The 17,200-nt window shown below is 43.1% G+C and overlaps 1 protein-coding gene across 1 annotated transcript in view; it reads left to right on the forward strand.

Moving 5' to 3' along the window:
* The window catches only part of LOC128061243 (nuclear body protein SP140-like protein), a 60,999-nt gene extending 44,124 nt beyond the window's left edge, over window positions 1-16,875 (forward strand). Inside the window, exons 15-21 of the mRNA XM_052653543.1 lie at window positions 54-196; window positions 2,713-2,751; window positions 8,509-8,624; window positions 14,164-14,284; window positions 14,568-14,639; window positions 15,149-15,292; window positions 16,774-16,875. Coding sequence (XP_052509503.1) covers window positions 54-196; window positions 2,713-2,751; window positions 8,509-8,624; window positions 14,164-14,284; window positions 14,568-14,639; window positions 15,149-15,292; window positions 16,774-16,875 — 737 coding nt within the window. The remainder of the gene's footprint in view (window positions 1-53; window positions 197-2,712; window positions 2,752-8,508; window positions 8,625-14,163; window positions 14,285-14,567; window positions 14,640-15,148; window positions 15,293-16,773) is intronic.
* Window positions 16,876-17,200: the final 325 nt, after the last annotated feature.

The following is a 17,200-nucleotide window of genomic DNA, read 5'->3' on the forward strand; positions in this document are numbered from 1 at the left end:
AGACCGTGTATGCCCTGGCAAGAAAGGGAGCTCACCTTGTCTTGGTCTCACAGGCTCCTCAGAAAAGTGTATAAAGGATAAAAATGGAAAGTGGTTCACCCTCAAGGAGTTTGAAGATGAAGGAGGCCACAAAGCCTCCAAGAACTGGAAGCAGAGTGTGCGCTGCGGGGGATGGCCCCTGAAAAACTTGATTCAGGTATTCTAGCATCAGAGCGCTGCAATCAAGGGTTTTGTGCCATGGGTCACTGGTTTCAAGCTTTAGCAGGACACTTCCAGAAAATCACCATGCCTAGGTCACAATGCATATATTACCCCTAATAGTTCATGTGAGTGCTATCTTCGCTGGTTTTCATTACAACTCAATTCTCTAAGTGTGTAAACTTTTACACTTAAATTTTTAAATTCTTTATTCAATTTTTAAAAGTTACTTTCCACTTCCAATTATTACAAAATATTGGCTATATTCCCTGCATTGTACAATACATCCTTGAGCCTGTCTTATACCCACTAGTTGTATCTCCCACTTCCCTACTTCTATGTTGTTCCTCTCCCCACTTCACTGTTAACCACTGGTTTGTTCTCTATATCTCTGAGTCTGCTTTTTTTATGTTATATTTACAATGTTTTATATATATATATATATATATATTTAGATTCCACATGTAAGTGATGCCATGCTTACATTTGTCTTTCTCTGTCTGACATTCGCTTACTTAGCATAATGCCCTTCAAGTCCATGTATGTGGCTGCAAATGGCAAAATTTTGTTCTTTTCTATGGCTGAGTAGTATTCAAACTCTTACAATTTTGGAGGTAGAACAGTAAAAATTGTGACCTTGGCGCTGCCACTAATAATTGCCATTGTATAATTTGGTCACAGGAAAGTAAATTAAATTTAATAAATTTAATTTGGTGGGGGAAGATCTTAGGCTTTGTCGGGGGAATGTTTAAAATAACAATAATAGAACTGTGTATCTGAAAATAATGCATTAGAATGAGTGTTTTCTAGATAGATTTATGAAGTTCATTCTTGAAAAAGGATATTTTAAAATAAAATATCTCTCTGATCCTCATATCAGCCCCTGATGTGAACAAAACAGGCCAGATCTCTGTTACAGACGAACTTGTGCCTCCTGGCTCTGTACCACATGCCCCAGATGGTCCTTCCTTGTGCCAGTCTACTGATGAGAAGATAGTTATTGAATACGTCTAAATCCACAGGGACTGTAAAGTGTGGCCCCCAGCCCCTAACCAGGAAGAAAACTACTCATTTATAAGCACAGGACGGCACAGCTCATGGGTAGGATAATGAGATTCGCTGGCAGGAAGAGACACAGTAGCTCAGGGGAGGGAAGGTCGTTTCTGTCTTTGAAGTTGAGGCCAGTTTCACGGAACAGTTTGCACTGAGCTAGGTCTTAAAAGAAGACTAGTTCCAACAAGCAGAAAGGTAGGACTGAGAAATTCTGCACAGAAAGGATGGTATGATTTGTCAAGAAGTTGTGGGTGCTAAGGCTTCCTAATGAACAGGGCTGAATGTAGAGGCCCAAGGCAGAAGACTGAGCCTTTCATTTAATCATGGGGCAGTTGTGAGGGGTTTGGGTTTGGGACTGACTGACTAAGTTGAAAGAGTGTTGTAGAGGTAAGAATCTGATCAGGGAATGCAAGATAGATTACAGGGTGGGGAACTTTAACCCACGGAGATGTCAAATGACCTCCATCACCTTTCCGCCTGATCAATCCCACTCACCCTGCAAGGCCCAGCTCAAACAGCACACTCTGCTGGAGTCCTTGGAAATTCCCTGAGCTTGCTTCCTGTTGCAGCTGTAACAATTTCCCACAAGCTCAGTGCCTTAAGACAACGTAAATCTATTATCACACAGTTCTGCTGACCAGAAGCATGAGATCCGTTTCATAGGACTCAAGTCAAGGTTCAGCAGGGCTGGTTCCTCCTGGAGCCTTCCAGGGAGAATCTGCCCCTTGCTTTTTTCAGCTCTTGGAAGCAGCCTTCATTCCTTGGCTTGCAGCCCCTTCCTCACACCACTCCAGCTCTTGTTCTGCCATCACATCTCCCACTACTGACTCTGGTCCTCCTGTCCCCTCTACTAGGGGCCAAAGTCCCTTTTACTGTATAACTTAGCACATTCATGGGTCTGGGGATTGGGATGTGAACATCTTGGTGGGGATGGGGGAGTGTGGGGAACAACAGACATTATTTAGCCTACTATAGTTATACATCTCTAGATCCTGAAATATTCTGAAAGCACAGTTAAAACTTTATCATTCTTACCAATTCTGTGCCAGCTTTTTCCCACTTGTCTCCCCAAAGAGAGTGTGTGTCCAAGGCCACTGATAAGGCCTGCCACCTGTCAATCACTCACTAGGTATGTACCAATGGAGTAGCTATAGTACTCGAGGTATAAATACATAATTTAGAGGGATACTGGGGGATGGAAAGGAAGTGGTTGTAAAGGAAATTCTGGCAAGACTTTATGAGGAGAGCAAGAGTGAGGATGCAGTTTCTAAAGCTGACTTTAAATCTGAGGCTGGGTGACAGAGAGCAGTGCGTTACAGACTTGGGGAGGGAGGTTATTTCCCATGAAGATCCCTCGAACTTGTGTTGAGAGTGGCACATGAGTGAAAGGCAGTTGGAATTACTGAGCTCACAAAGTAGAAACAAGGACCCATCGCAGCATGAATCTCATTTTTCTTTCAGAAAGGGTTCCTACCAAACCCACCAAGAAAAAGGAAAAAGGTAACTATTATCTTCTGTCTCATCTACCATATTGTTGATTTTCCATCTCTCTGGCTTTATTTCATAGTTTCTAAATTAACCAATTATGATGAAGCTTGACTTTATAGTATGGAGTCTTTGCTACTTCCAAACATTTCTGTGTGTGAAGCTGGGACTTCTTTGAGTTTTAAAATATTTGAGATAGAGGGTGGAGATAATCCTTAAAAATAGATAACAAGGCAGAACTGATCTTCTACGTTTGTTTTAGAAAAATAGATGAGTAAGTCCCCTATATATGAGCGTTAAATTTGCAAGCTTTCAAAGATGCAAACGTGCGATCGCGTGTTCAAGCACGTAAGTTAGTTTGCGTGTCTGGCTTGCATTGTCGTGTATGTGAATCCTCCACAGCTGATTGTGCCTTTGTGTACTTTACAGTACAGTGCAGTATAAAGCACAGTAGTACAGTATCTTTATTTCAAGTCCAGGATGTCTGGAAGTAACTGTAAAAGCAGCAGTGATGTAGCTGGTATGCTAAGAAACTCCAGGAATTGGAGGCCCAGAGGAAGGATGAAGAGAGACAAGAGGAAGTAGCTGCAGAACTGAAGAGATTCACGAGGCAGGACATGGCAAGGGGATTGTGTTTATCTGAAGAGGCAGCCTTAGTGTCTGAGGCACAGGACTCGGACGTAGAACGGAACATGAAGGTTGTTGCAGCCGTTCAGAGTGCAGTCCGGTGCTACCGTATCATCCATGATGGGAAAAACAGAGCCTCTACCCAGACATCACTGGATCATTTTTTAAAGCGAGTAGACAGAGTTGAATCCAGCAAAGAACTGGAACCTGTGTCATCAATGTCAGGCGTGAGTGAAATTGCAGCTTGCCCTCCGTCTCCTATTGCCGACGATCCTTCAGCTCTGCCGTCTTCCACCTCCTGTCCCTCCTCCAGTCAGTAACCCTCCTTGCCTGTTCACGCGATGCCAGCTGTTGTACTGTACTCCTGCACTTCTCAAGGTACTCTAACTGTACATTAAAAATGTTTTCTTCACTCTTTGTGTTTGTTTGCTTTTTCTGTATTATTTGTGTGAAGAGTGACAAGTTTATTACAGTCCAGTTACCATAGAGTTGATTGTGTTAGCTGGGTACCTAGGCTAACTTTGTTGGACTAACCAACAAATTGGACTTTCAGTATGCTCTCAGAGTGGAGCTCATTAGGAGGTAGGCGAGTTTCTGTACTGTTTTCTTAAAAAAGTGTTTATTGGAGTACAGTCGACTTGAAGGTTGCATTAGTTTCAGGTATACAGCAAAGTGAGTCAGTTATGTATATACATATATCCACTTTTTTTTTTTTTAATTCTTTTCCCATATAAGCCACTGCAGTGGGCATACTGTCTTAAAATTAGACATAAAAGATGGAGCTAGAGGTGGAGAAGCATGATTTGGGAAGGCACCAAAAAAGTGTGTTTAATGATGGTTGCTTTTGCAACACTGACTGTATTTTCATTGGCTTTTCTGGGTTCTGGCTTTAATGAAATAAAGATTGAGCAAAATGGAAACATCTCATGGTCACTCCAGCTGACCTAGTATAGACCTAATGTAGACATCCCCTTCAGAACGAATATACAGCCATATGTCACCTGGTAAAGCAAAAACAAAACCAAACCTCTTCTTCACATGCACACAGCCACTGACACTGAGTCCTGCCTCAGGGGTCTGTTTTCAAGGTAAATTTTACTTCCTTCATGGAGATGACACTTTAAAGAATAGAGTGATTGGGAAGCAGAGGTGCCCTGTAGAAGAGGCTGCTAACTTGGAAAATCTTTTCATTTGTGGAATTGCCCTTCAACCCCATCAGAGGGGTTAGTGCAGACCTTAGTGCCACCGATGAAGGCAAATTCTCTCCTTCAAAGTAACGTGTGACATTCATGGACCAGCACTGTCTGTGTTGTGTGGATTCTGGGGAGGGCGTCAGATAGTTGATGTCTTCCTCTCCAAGACAGTGTGTGAGAGAGAAGCTATGAGGTGAAAAAGAGGAAATAGAACAGCTTCCATTTTCCTAACTTCCAGCAGAGGTAACCTTGGCCATCTCTGCCAAACCAGGAAGTCATGACCTTCACAAAGCTGGTTTCTGGGGATACCTGCTCCACTGACTATATGCTAGAGATTCAGTAACTAGGATCTGCATCCACTGGGTTTTCTGGAGAAACAGATGCTATTTGCACTGTTCATTAAGACCAATGCTTCCACCTGGTCCTAGGGAGTGAATGCTAGGCTATGCATGCATGCTCAGTTGTGTCCGACTTGTTGCAACCCCATGGACGACAGCCCACCTGGCCTCCCTGCCCATGGGATCATCCCAGGCAAGCATACTGGGGTGGGTTGCCATTTCCTCCTCCAGGGGATCTTCCTGATCACGGGATCGAACCCGTGTCTCCTTGGCTCCTGCACTGGCCAGCAGATTCTTTACCACTAAGCCACTGGGGAAGCCCTAGTCCTAGGGGGTCAAGGGTAGTTCGGTCTGGGTTAATCCATTGGTTGATCTTCTCCCACCCTTCATCACGGATACCTTCTCTTGGTTTCCTCTGGGCTTACAGCTCAAAGGTGTCACCGCCTCAGTTCTTGAAGGGTCTCTCTACAGCATCTCTTCCCTCTCTAGCCCCTTGGCTTCTGCTGCTTGTGTCTTCTTAGCACCAAATGGCATAAGAAAGCCTGACTCAGTAGCCTAAAAATAGTGGTCAGCATCCTTGAGGGTGAGAAGAAGGAAATGCAGTTACATGGTCCCAAGTCAGGACGTCTCAAACACAGGTAGGGATGTCCCCAAGGATCTCCCTAACAGGCCATTCCTCAAGCCCTCCTATTGACAAGGAGCACGTGCTCAAGATATGCCTTGCAGCCTAGAATTTCCTATGTGTGCATTTTGTGTCTCTTTTTCTTATATTGAAATTATAGATGCAAAGAATCTACCGATCAACATGTGTTCCAATTCACCTCAGCTCATTGGGCTCAAGGATAATATTCTGACTGTTATGCTTTGGAAATATCAGGCCATTTTGCTTTGGCTCATAATACTATAAGTAGAGGCTCTGCATTCTTGTAGCAACAGACCTCACAGAAGCACTGAGAATGAGAAGTATTTAAAAATTCAGATCAGCAGGACTGGTAATGGGTTGGATGTCTGGGATGGGGTAAGGGAAGGAATCCATGTTCACTTCCAGTCTCCTGGGTTCTTAATGAGATGAAGGGCACCAGAAGAGGAGCACATTCAAGACAGAAAGACAAGCACTGTGGTCTGGGGCACAGTGGGTTTTAGACATGATGAAAGACATATAATTTTATGATAAAAAAAAAAAAGTAGCATTTGGATGCTTGGGTACTCAAAAGAAGACCAGGAGACCAGAGACACAGGTCTGAAAGCCCAGGGATGAATGTGGTAGGTCATGGGAGTAGTTGTGGTCATCTAGGATAGGAAATGGCACCCCACTCCAGTGCTCTTGCCTGGAAAATCCCATGGATGGGGGAGCCTGGTGGACTGCAGTCCATGGGGTCGCTAAGAGTCGGACACGACTGGGCGACTTCACTTTCACTTTTCACTTTCATGCATTGGAGAAGGAAATGGCAACCCACTCCAGTGTTCTTGCCTGAAGAATCCCAGGGACGGGGGAGCCTGGTGGGCTGCCGTCTATGGGGTCGCACAGAGTCGGACACGACTGAAGCGACTTAGCAGCAGCAGCAGCAGCAGCAGGAGAGGAAAATGGGCCTACAGAATTCCAACATTCCAGGTTTGGAAGCTGAAGAGAAAGAAGAAACATGTTAGAAAAATCAAAGAGAATGGAGTGTCATGGAACAAAGCATAAAGAGTGTTTCTAGAAGGAAGAGCTGAATGGCCCTCCCCACCACCTCCCCACTTCCTCAACACCCACCAGAGTCCCAGCTACCCATCACCAGGCAGGCCGGTCCCCAAATCTGTGACTGTTTTGTACCTAGACTGTCATGCAAGCACTGTCGTATGAATTTCTTCTTCTAGCCGGTGGTGTAGAAAGGGTGGCTTCATCTGAATGAAGAGCTGCTATCCACTAGATGAACTGTTTCTCACCACACGGTTATCTTTCCACTCAGGTGGCCCAGGAGAGGGACCAGGTGCCCATTCTCTGGGCATTTCTGCAGAACAGACCCATGACCCTCATACATAGAAATCATAGTATATAGAGATTCACATGTTATTGCCACATAGATTATCACCAAAAATAAAAAGGAAGAAATTTAATTCTTCTTGCCCACCAATGGGCTCCTTCCTTGATCATTCTTATTTTGGTCTATAAATTCTATAGGGTTTTTTTTTTTTTAAGATTTTTTTTTATGTGGACCATTTTTAAAGTCTTTATTGAGTTTGTTACAATATTGCTTCTGTTTTATGTTTTGGTTTTTTGACCGTGAGGCATATGGGATCTTAGTTCCTCAACCAGGGATTGAACCTGCACCCCCTGCATTGGAAGGGGAAGTCTTAACCACTAGGATGCCAGGGAAGTCCCCATAAATTCTGTAGTTTTAACATGTGCTGCTTGTTACTCCACGATACTTAGATGCACACACTGTCAATTTTTTTCTTTTAAAAAATAAATTTTATTTATTTTTAATTGAAGGATAATTGCTTTACAATATTGTGTTAGTTTCTGCCATACATCAGCATGAGTCAGTCATAGGTCTGTATATGTCAGCCGTAGGTATACACATGTCCCCTCCCTCTTGACTCTCCCTCTCACCTCCCACTCCATCCCAGCCCTTTAGTATGTCACTGAATGAAAGAAAATCTGGCTAAAGCCCCCACATATTGAGCCTGGTGAAAAGTCCCACACCAATTGACTTTGTGGGCCCTTCCATCTTCCTTACACAGGACAAAGCACCAGGTCTTCCATGGGCTCAAAAAATTAGGGTAAGACCTTGGCCTTCAACTCCACTGGTTGCCATTGCCACAGTTCCCAGCCATTGAGAGATGGCACCTCCACACTTAGATGCCAAGCTGAGTCCTGGGATGGCTTTCCCTAGGCTTCAGAACCGGAGAGGTCTGTCTGTCCTGGCATACACCTGATTATCTGTGCCCATCGTCTTTCCAACCAGAGGCATTGTTGCAGGTTCAGGGGCTCTCCAGCACAAAATCCATAGCCCAGGAATGCCTCCCCAGGCCCTTCAACTCACAGAGAACTGACAGCAAGGAAAATGGGATGCAGTGATCTCTCAGATGTTTATCCTAGCATGTAAAGTCTCAGTAGGGACTTTCCTGGCGGCCCAATGGTTATAACACTGCTACCAGTGCAGGCGGTGCAGGTTCAGGCCCTGGTCAGAGAACTAAGATTCCCACACGCCGTGCAACACGACCAAAAGACAAAAAAAAAAAAAAAAGTAAATCACTCTTCAGTGAGTCACTGTGAACGATGCAGTGTAGACAGCTGGATGAGACGCTGTATTCTTGAGACAGATTTGCCTTCAGAATAATAAATTTCTCAGATTATCTTTAATTTATCCTTTTCTGTGGTTGTTGAAAGACTTGTCAGAATATCTGTCTCTATAAAGAAAACTTTGAAAGTTTAACACACAGCCACTTCCTCCTGAACGTCACTGCAGACCAGACTGTCTTCTCCCTGACCTCTTGTAAACCATTTTGAGAATGGTTTCCAATTATCGCCTGGGTACAAGTAAAGGCTGTGTGTCTACAGTGCCAACCACAGGGTTGACTTTCCAGAGTCTCGCTGATCCCAGTGATGTCTATATCATTTCCCCTTCTAGCGAGAAGACTCAAATAAATGCGAGGTGTGCAGCAGAGAGAAAGAGCTGTTATCCTGTGATACGTGTCCAAGATTCTTTCATGGGAACTGCCACATTCCACCTAAACTTGCTACCAAGTGAGTGAGACCCGGCCCCCTCCTGCCCTTCCTTCTTATGTTTCTCCCATCATGCACACTCAGACTGAAAAGTTGTCTCTTATTGTATGTGTCTTGATTCAGAAGCAGAGTCTTTACGTATCCGGATTCAGAAAGAAGATACATAGCTATTTAACAGTGCTAGTAGCAGTAGGTTAATGAGAAGAAAACTCTTTAAGTGGTGATTAGGTATAATAGAGAAAGGAATAACCCTCACTTCCTTATCTTGATTCCCGAACCCATGCATTTTGATGGGGTGAGGACGCTCTATATTAGTTGCTGGTTTAAAACATATACGACCTGCTATGGAAATATCAATCTGAGGCTGAACTTTGCAATAAAGAACTGATAATCTGAGCCACAGTCAGCTCCAGCTCTTGCTTTTGCTGAGAATATAATAGGAGCTTCTCCATCTTTGGCTTCAAAGAACATAATCTGATTTCAGTATTGACCATCTGGTGATGTCTGGGTACAGTCATCTCCTGGGTTGTTGGAAAAGGGTGTTTGCTTTGACCAGCATGTTCTCTTGACAAAGCTGTTAGGCTTTGCTGTGCTTCATTTTGTACTCCAAGACCAAACTTGCCTGTTATTCTGGGTATCTCTTGACTTCCTGATTTTGCATTCCAATCCACTATGATGAAAAGGACACCCCTTTTTGGTGTTCATTCTAGATGTTGTAGGTCTTCATAGAACAAATCAGCTTCAGATTCTTTGGCACCAAGGGTTGGGGCATAGACTTGGATTACTATGATATTGAATGGCTTGCTTTGGAAACAAACCAAGAATATTCTGTTGTTTTTGAGATTGCACCGAATATTGTATTCTGTACCCTTTGATTGACTATGAGTCCCACTCCATTTCTTCTAAGGGAATTTTGCTCACAGTGGTAGATATAATGGTCATCTGAATAAATTTGGGCTTAAATTGAAGAAAGTAGGGAAAACCACTAGACCATTCAGGTATGACCTAAATCAAACCCCTTACAAATATACAGTGGAGGTGACAAATTGATGCAAGGGATTAGATCCAGCATGCAAAGTGCCTACTATGGACAAAGAACTACGGACAAAGGTTTGTAACACTATCCAGGAGGCAGTGACCAAAATCATCCAAAGAAAAAGAAATGCAAAAAGGCAAAATGGTTGTCTGAGGAGGTCTTACAAACAGCTGGGGAAAGAAGAGAAGTGAAAGGCAAAGGAGAAAGGGAAAGATATACCCAACTGAAAGCAGAGTTTCAGAGAATAGCAATGAGGTGAGGGCTAAGAAGGTCTTCTTCAATGAACAATGCAAAGAAATAGAGGAAAACAATAGAACGGAAAGACTAGAGATTTCTTCAAATAAACTGGAGATATTAAGGGAACATTTCATGCAAGGCTGGACACAATAAAGGACAGAAATGGTAAGGACCTAACAGAAGAGGAGAGATTAAAAAGAGGTGGCAGGAATACACAGAAGAACTATACAAAAAAGATCTTAATGACCAAATAACCGCCATGGTGTGGTCACTCATCTAGAGCCAAATATCTTAGAGTGTGAAGTCAAGTGGGCCTTAGGAAGAATTAATATGAACAAAGCTAGTGGAGGTGATGGAATTCCAGTTGAGCTATTTCAAATCCTGAAAGATGATGCTGTGAAACTGCTGCACTCAACATGGCCACAAATTTGGAAAATCCAGCAGTGGCCACAGGACTGGAAAATGTCAGTTTTCATTCCAGTGCCAAAGAATGTTCAAACTACTGTACAATTGTGCTCATTTCACATGCTAGCAAGGTAACACTCAAAATACTTCAAGCTAGGCTTCAGCAGTACATGAATCAAGAACTTCCACATGTACAAGCTGGATTTAGAAAAGGCAGAGGAAAAAGAAATCAAGTTGCCAACATTCATTGGATCATGGGAAAAGCAAGAGAGTTCCAGGAAAAAGCATTTACTTCTACTTCATTGATGACATGAAAGCCTTTGACTGTGTGGATCACACACACACACAAAAAAAAAAAAAACCAAACTGGAAAATTCTCAAAGAGATGGGAATACCAGACCACCTTACCTGTCTCCTGAGAAACCTGTATGGGAGTCAAGAAGCAACAGTTAGAACTGGACATGGAAAAATTGACTGGTTTAAAATTGGGAAAGGATTCCTACAAGGTTGTATATTGTCACTCTTTTTATTTAACTTGTATGAACAGTACATACGGAAAATGCTGGACTGGATAAACCACAAGCTGGAATCAAGATTACTAGGAGAAATATCAACAATCTCAGATATGCAGATGATACCACTCTAATGGCAGAAATCAAAGAGGAAGTAAAGAAAGAAGAGAGTGGAAAAGGTGACTTAAAACCTAACATTCATAAAACTAAGATCATGGCATCTGGTCCCATCACTTCATGTCAAATAGATGGGGGGAAAGTGGAAATAGTGACAGATTTTATTTTCTTGGGCTCCAAAATCACTATAGACAATGACTGCAGGCACAAAATTAAAAGATGCTTGCTCCTTGGAAGAAAAGCTATGACAAACCTAGACATCATATTAAAAAGCAGAGACATCTCTTTGCTGACAAAGGTCCATATAGTCAAAATTATTATTTTGCCTTTAATCATGTACGGATGTGAGAGTTGAACCGTAAAGAAAACTGAGCATCAAAGAACTGATCCTTTTGAATCATGGTGCTGGAAAAGACTCCTGAGAGTTCCTTGGACTGAAAGGAGATCAAACCAGTCAATCCTAAAGGAAATCAGTCCTGAATATTCATTGCAAGGACTGATGCTGAAGCTGAAGCTTCAATACTTTGGCCACCTGATGCAAAGAGCCAATTCATTGAAAAAGACCCTAATGCTGGGAAAGATTGAAGGCAGGAGGAGAAAGGGATGACAGAGGATGAGTTGGTTGGATGGCATCACCAACTCAATGAACATGAGTTTGAGAAAACTCCGGGAGATAGTGATGGACAGAGGAGCCTAGCATGCAACAGTCCATGGGGTCGCAAAGAGTTGGACACGACTGAGCGACTGATCAACAACAGCAAAATGGAAATATCACAAAGCTGACAAAGCTGGAACTGTTCTGAGCCTTCAGAAGATGATCATCTCAGTTTTATCAGGTCAGCTGATCTTGAATCTCAGGATTCAGGATAAGATGCCTGAATTCTGGGTGTGTGAATCCACTGCTACATTTCCTTTGTGATAAATTGTATCTTTGGTCAGAGGTGATGATATGTCAGATAACACATAGAAGGAGAAGGCATTCTAGAAGTAGTAGAATTCCTGTGGCCAAGGAGGAGAATCTCTACCAGGATTATGTCCATCCCTATGAGGATAGAGCACTTTTCCTGCAAAACGGGAGGAGTCTAACGTAGCTCATCTGCTCCCATGAATCTCCCAGAGATTGTGCCACCTCAGGAATTCAGCAAAGAGAGGCAATGCCAAAGAATGCTCAAACTACTGCACATTTGCACTCATCTCGCATGCTAGTAAAGTAATGCTGAAAATTCTCCAAGCAAGGCTTCAACAATACATGAACCATGAACTTCCAGATGTTCAAGCTGGTTTTAGAAAAGTCAGAGGAACCAGAGATCAAATTGCCAACATCTGCTGGATCATTGAAAAAGCAAAAGACTTCCAGAAAAATGTCTATTTCTGCTTTATTGATTATGCCAAAGCCTTTGACTGTATGTATCACAACAAACTGTGGAAAACTCTGAAAGAGATAGGAATACCAGACCACCTGACCTGCCTCTTGAGAAACCTATATGCAGGTCAGGAAGCAACAGTTAGAACTGGACATGGAACAACAGACTGGTTCCAAATAGGAAAAGGAGTACGTCAAGGCTGTATATTGTCACCTTGCTTGTTTAACTTATATGCAGAGTACATCATGTGAAATGCCAGGCTGGATGAAGCACAAACTGAAATCAAGATTGCCAGGAGAAATATCAATAGCCTAGACATGCAGATGACACCACCCTTATGGCAGAAAGTGAAGAAGAACTAAAAAGCCTCTTGATGAAAGTGAGAGGAGAGTGAAAATGTTGGCTTAAAGCCCAACATTCGGAAAACTAAGATCATGGCATCTGGTCCAATCACATCATGGCAAATAGATGGGGAAACAGTGGCAGACTTTATTTTCTTGGGCTCCAAAATCACTGCAGATGGTGACTGCAGCCATGAAATTAAAAGATGCTTACTCCTTGGTAGGAAAGTTATGAACAACCTAGACAGCATATTAAAAAGCAGAGACATTACTTTGCCAACAAAGGTCCGTCTAGTCAAGGCTATGGTTTTTCCAGTGGTCATGTATGGATGTGAGAGTTGAACTGTGAAGAAAGCTGAGCACTGCAGAACTGATGCTTTTTAACTGTGATGTTGGAGAAGACTCTTGAGAGTCCCTTGGACTGCAAAGAGATCCAATCTGTCCATCCTAAAGGAAATCAGTCCTGAATATTCATTGGAAAGACTGATGTTGAAGCTGAAACTCCAATACTTTGGCCACCTGATGTGAAGAACTGACTCACTGGAAAAGACTCTGATACTGGGAAAGATTGAAGGCGGGAGGAGAAGCACACAACAAAGGATGAGATGCTGGATGGCATCACCGACTCGATGGATATGAGTTTGAGTAAACTCTGGGAGTTGGTGATGGACACGGAGACCTGGCATGCTGTAGTTCATGGGGTCGCAAAGAGTAAGACACAATGAGCAACTGAACTGAACTGAACTGACAGGAATTCAGCATAAATGTCTGCAGCTGGGCATTCTGCAGAGGTAGAAGAATTCACTTTTCTGTGGAGCTCCTGTATAGTGCAGGCCACCCTTGCACCATGGGCACTGTAACGGGTCCCCTTGAGCAACCTCTGAGGAGGCCCAGGAGAGATGCTAAATGACATCTCTAGGTTGGATCACTCTCTCTTCCTCTCAGATTATCAGGAGTGCCCCGGGACAGAGAACCTTGTAGAGGAGAGTAGAGAGAAATCTAGGGGCACATGAGAAACATCTGGCCCTCTCTTGGTAGATTTCCCTCCCAAGAAGTTTCTGCAGTGTAGGTTCTAGATACAAAGATAGCAATGACTAAAAAAAATAATGCTTATGGCTTATGCTCTGTGCTTATTCAGCAAAGCTGAGAAGAAGGGCTGATTTCATTATTTTTACTGTGAGTTGATGGATCATCAAGGCCCAAGACTCCAGTGCTTAACATACCAATTTCCAGTTCTTACTTCTAAAAGGCAGAGTTCACGACCAAACTCACAGTAGCTCAGACAGGAACCCTAAGTTTTGAGGAGAATGAGAGTCCTGACCCACTGTGATACTTCACTTAGACCATCAGTCTTCTACCACTGTTGATGGGAGAGCTGTTTTTGGCAGCTCAGCCCAAATGGGGCTTCAGTGCAGAAGGGTGTCAGAGAGAAGTTGTGTACAGGTGGAAACTACCAGTTACTCCTGAACAGAGGACTTTAGCAGCTATGGAGACAATGATTGAGTCACAGAGAACCCGGCTTTGCTGACCTTATATTTGACCTCTCAGGAACCCATGGAGTTGCATCTTCTGCCAGATAAAGGATCTTAAAAAATGTTGCCCAGAAAGCCAGCCAATTTATCAGGAATCTGAGATCTTGCAGAAGCGGATGCTGCCTAGAGAGCAGTTGGTGAGTTGAAATGTAAACCTAAGCCCCCTCCTTTCTGTTTACACAAGAGAAGGAGCACCATCTTGCAGGGAGCATGAGGAAGAGTGCCCAAGGCAACTGCTGTGCCTTGATGTGTTCTGATCACACTACCTGACACCAAACTCCATAAGCCACAGAAAATTCCCATTCTGTGTTTGTTTTGGGAGGTCTGCAGGTTTGGGGGTTGTGCATTGATCTGAGCTTATGTAAGAGCTCATTCTTTCCAAGCTGCTCATCACTTAAAAATCTCATCTATCTTTGGCAGAAATGTGAGTTTCTCCTCTTGAAGGTCTATTGCTCTCCGAAAAGCTCCTTTTTTGTCTCAGAACCACATTATGTAAGTAACAGCAACAAAAACTGCAAACTGTTATTTGTCAAATTTTTGATGTGAATCAATGGGCACACGTCACCAATTTCTTCGCCTTGTTGGTGGATGTCTTAGTCAGCTCAGTGAGCCCTTAGAAGCTTAGGCTGTTATAACAAACTACCATAGACTGGGTGGCCGGAGGCTGAAAGGTCAAGATCAGGGTGCCAGCATGGTCAGGCCATAGGGAGGGCTTTCTTTCAGGTTGCAGACAGCCACTTCTCATCTTGCCCTCATATGGTGGAAAGGGAGAGAGAAGTCCCTGGGATCCCTTGTATAAAGGCACTAATCCTATTTGGAGGGCCCCATCCTCACAATTACTTAATTATCTCCCAGTGGTCTCACCTCCTAAGACCATCACAGTTGGGGGTGAGGATTTCAGCATATGAATTTGGGGGATACAAGCACTCAGTCCTTAACAGTGGAAATCGATAGAAGGGAAACTTGGAACCACGCCTACCATTTGTCACTTTTGTCAACAGACTAGAGACACTTCTCAGGACCTTGAGGAGCCCATGTGGTTAGATAAAATCAAGCACAAGCTGACGATGACCTTGTACTACCAAGTGTGGGACTTTGTGCGGGACATGCGTCTCATTTTCCAGAACCACAAGGTAGTTTACGAGGTAAGTGGCTCTTCTTGCTTCTATTCTTCTTCAGTTAAGTCACTTAGCCTTTCAACTTCTTGTATCAAGTAAATGTTACAATTTCCCTCAAGCTCACACAAGTAAAAAGTCTGGCAGTTTTCTACAAGCCCTGTGGGCAATGGTAGGGAACATAATAACAGATCAGAACGGATCGCTGGAAGCATTACCCTTGGACCTCAGAGTTGACTTCTCCATAGTTCCTTCTTCAGTTTGCCCATAAAGAACACTGGTGCTCTGCTCAATCATGTCTGACTCTTTGTGACCCCATGGACTGCAGTCTGCCAGGCTCCTCTGTCCATGGGATTTTCCAGGCAAGAATACTGGAGTGGGTTGCCATTTCCTACTCCAGGGCATCTTCCCGACCCAGGGATCAAACCCGTGACTCTTGTGTCTCCTGCATCAACAGACAGATTCTTTACCAAGGCACCACCTGGGAAGCCCAAGCAAAAGTTGACTGCAGACCCAGGACCTTCCACAGGAAATGGAAGTACTTTTTTTTTTTATTGGACCTGGCAGTACTGTGTGTGCCTCAGAAGTCCCTGCCATTGGCCTAGGCTTCTGTCCTCATTCATCCCAGACTTGGAGACCATCCCAGGGACTCTGGATGCTGAGGCATCATAGGTCCATGTGCAGTTTGCTGCTGTGCACTTGCCCTCTGGCATCTGGGCCCTCAGAAATGTGTGTACAGGGGCCTCCCCCCAACACCTGAGCATCTCCCTATTTCCAGCATTTCTGGATGGGAAACAGAACTCTCATGCCCTTGGTGCTCATATTTTGATTTTTTTTACACGGACCATTTTTAAAGTTTTTATTGAATTTGTTACAATGTTGTTTCTGTTTTGTGTTTTGATTTTTTGGCCTCAAGGCATCTAGGATCTTAATTCCCCAACCAGGGATCAAACCCACACACCCTGCATTGGAAAGCAAAGTCTTAACCACTGGACCATCAGGAATGTCCCTAGAAGCACGTTTTAAAGGCAACTTGTGCTTCTCTCCTCTAAAGGAAGATAACAGATCACTTTTCTCAAATGTAAAAATCTTGGATCTTTTTACATTCACATTTCCTACTGCTGTATCTAAAAGTTAATAAGGATTATCTCAAGGGGTGGGAATGAATAATAAAGGAAGACACCATAAACTTACCTTAGACCTTTCTGTACTTTCATACTGTCACATGAAATATGGGCTATGTTCAAAATCAAAGAGCTAGAATTTTTTTTTAATTAATCAAAAAATTTCTGATGAAGAATTAGATTGCAATACAGTGCCATTTTTGCTCCTACGTCTTCCAGATAAAGAGAAAAAATCCAGCTATCAGGGAACATAAGCTACTCTCAACTGGATCAATTCTCACTTGACATTTGGGAGTCTAAAATAAAGCTCTGGATTAACCGAAACATCAGGTGTGTAAGCTCATTAGCAGTCTATGACTATTATTATTTCTGTCTTTGCTTTTTCAGAACAATAAATTCAGCAATCTGGGACTTCAACTAGAGGCTCAATTTGAGAATGATTTCAAAGACATTTTTGGCATCCAGGAAATAAGTACAAACAGCACTTAGTTTGAGCCATTCTTTTATAATGGAGCCCGTTTCTAGTTGTCCCTTCAGAGCCTCCAGCAGCTACATAAGACCGCACCTGTGGCCTCACTGACCATCTGCCCATTTCTGTGCAAATAACACACTCCTTTTTCAAACTTGTTGTTGTTGACATTCCTGCTCATTTATTTTTCTAAATAAAATTAAAAATTTTCAGATTCTTTTACTGGGTAATAAGGGGTGAAATTCACAAAGGAAAATGTCAGGTGTTTCTATAAAGGATCATATTTTGTGCTTCCATTTACTTAAATCTTTATTAGGCTCTTAAGTAAACTTTTCTCTTTTCTCC

The sequence above is a fragment of the Budorcas taxicolor genome, chromosome 2 (assembly GCF_023091745.1).
Source record: "Budorcas taxicolor isolate Tak-1 chromosome 2, Takin1.1, whole genome shotgun sequence".
Lineage (NCBI taxonomy): Eukaryota > Metazoa > Chordata > Mammalia > Artiodactyla > Bovidae > Budorcas > Budorcas taxicolor.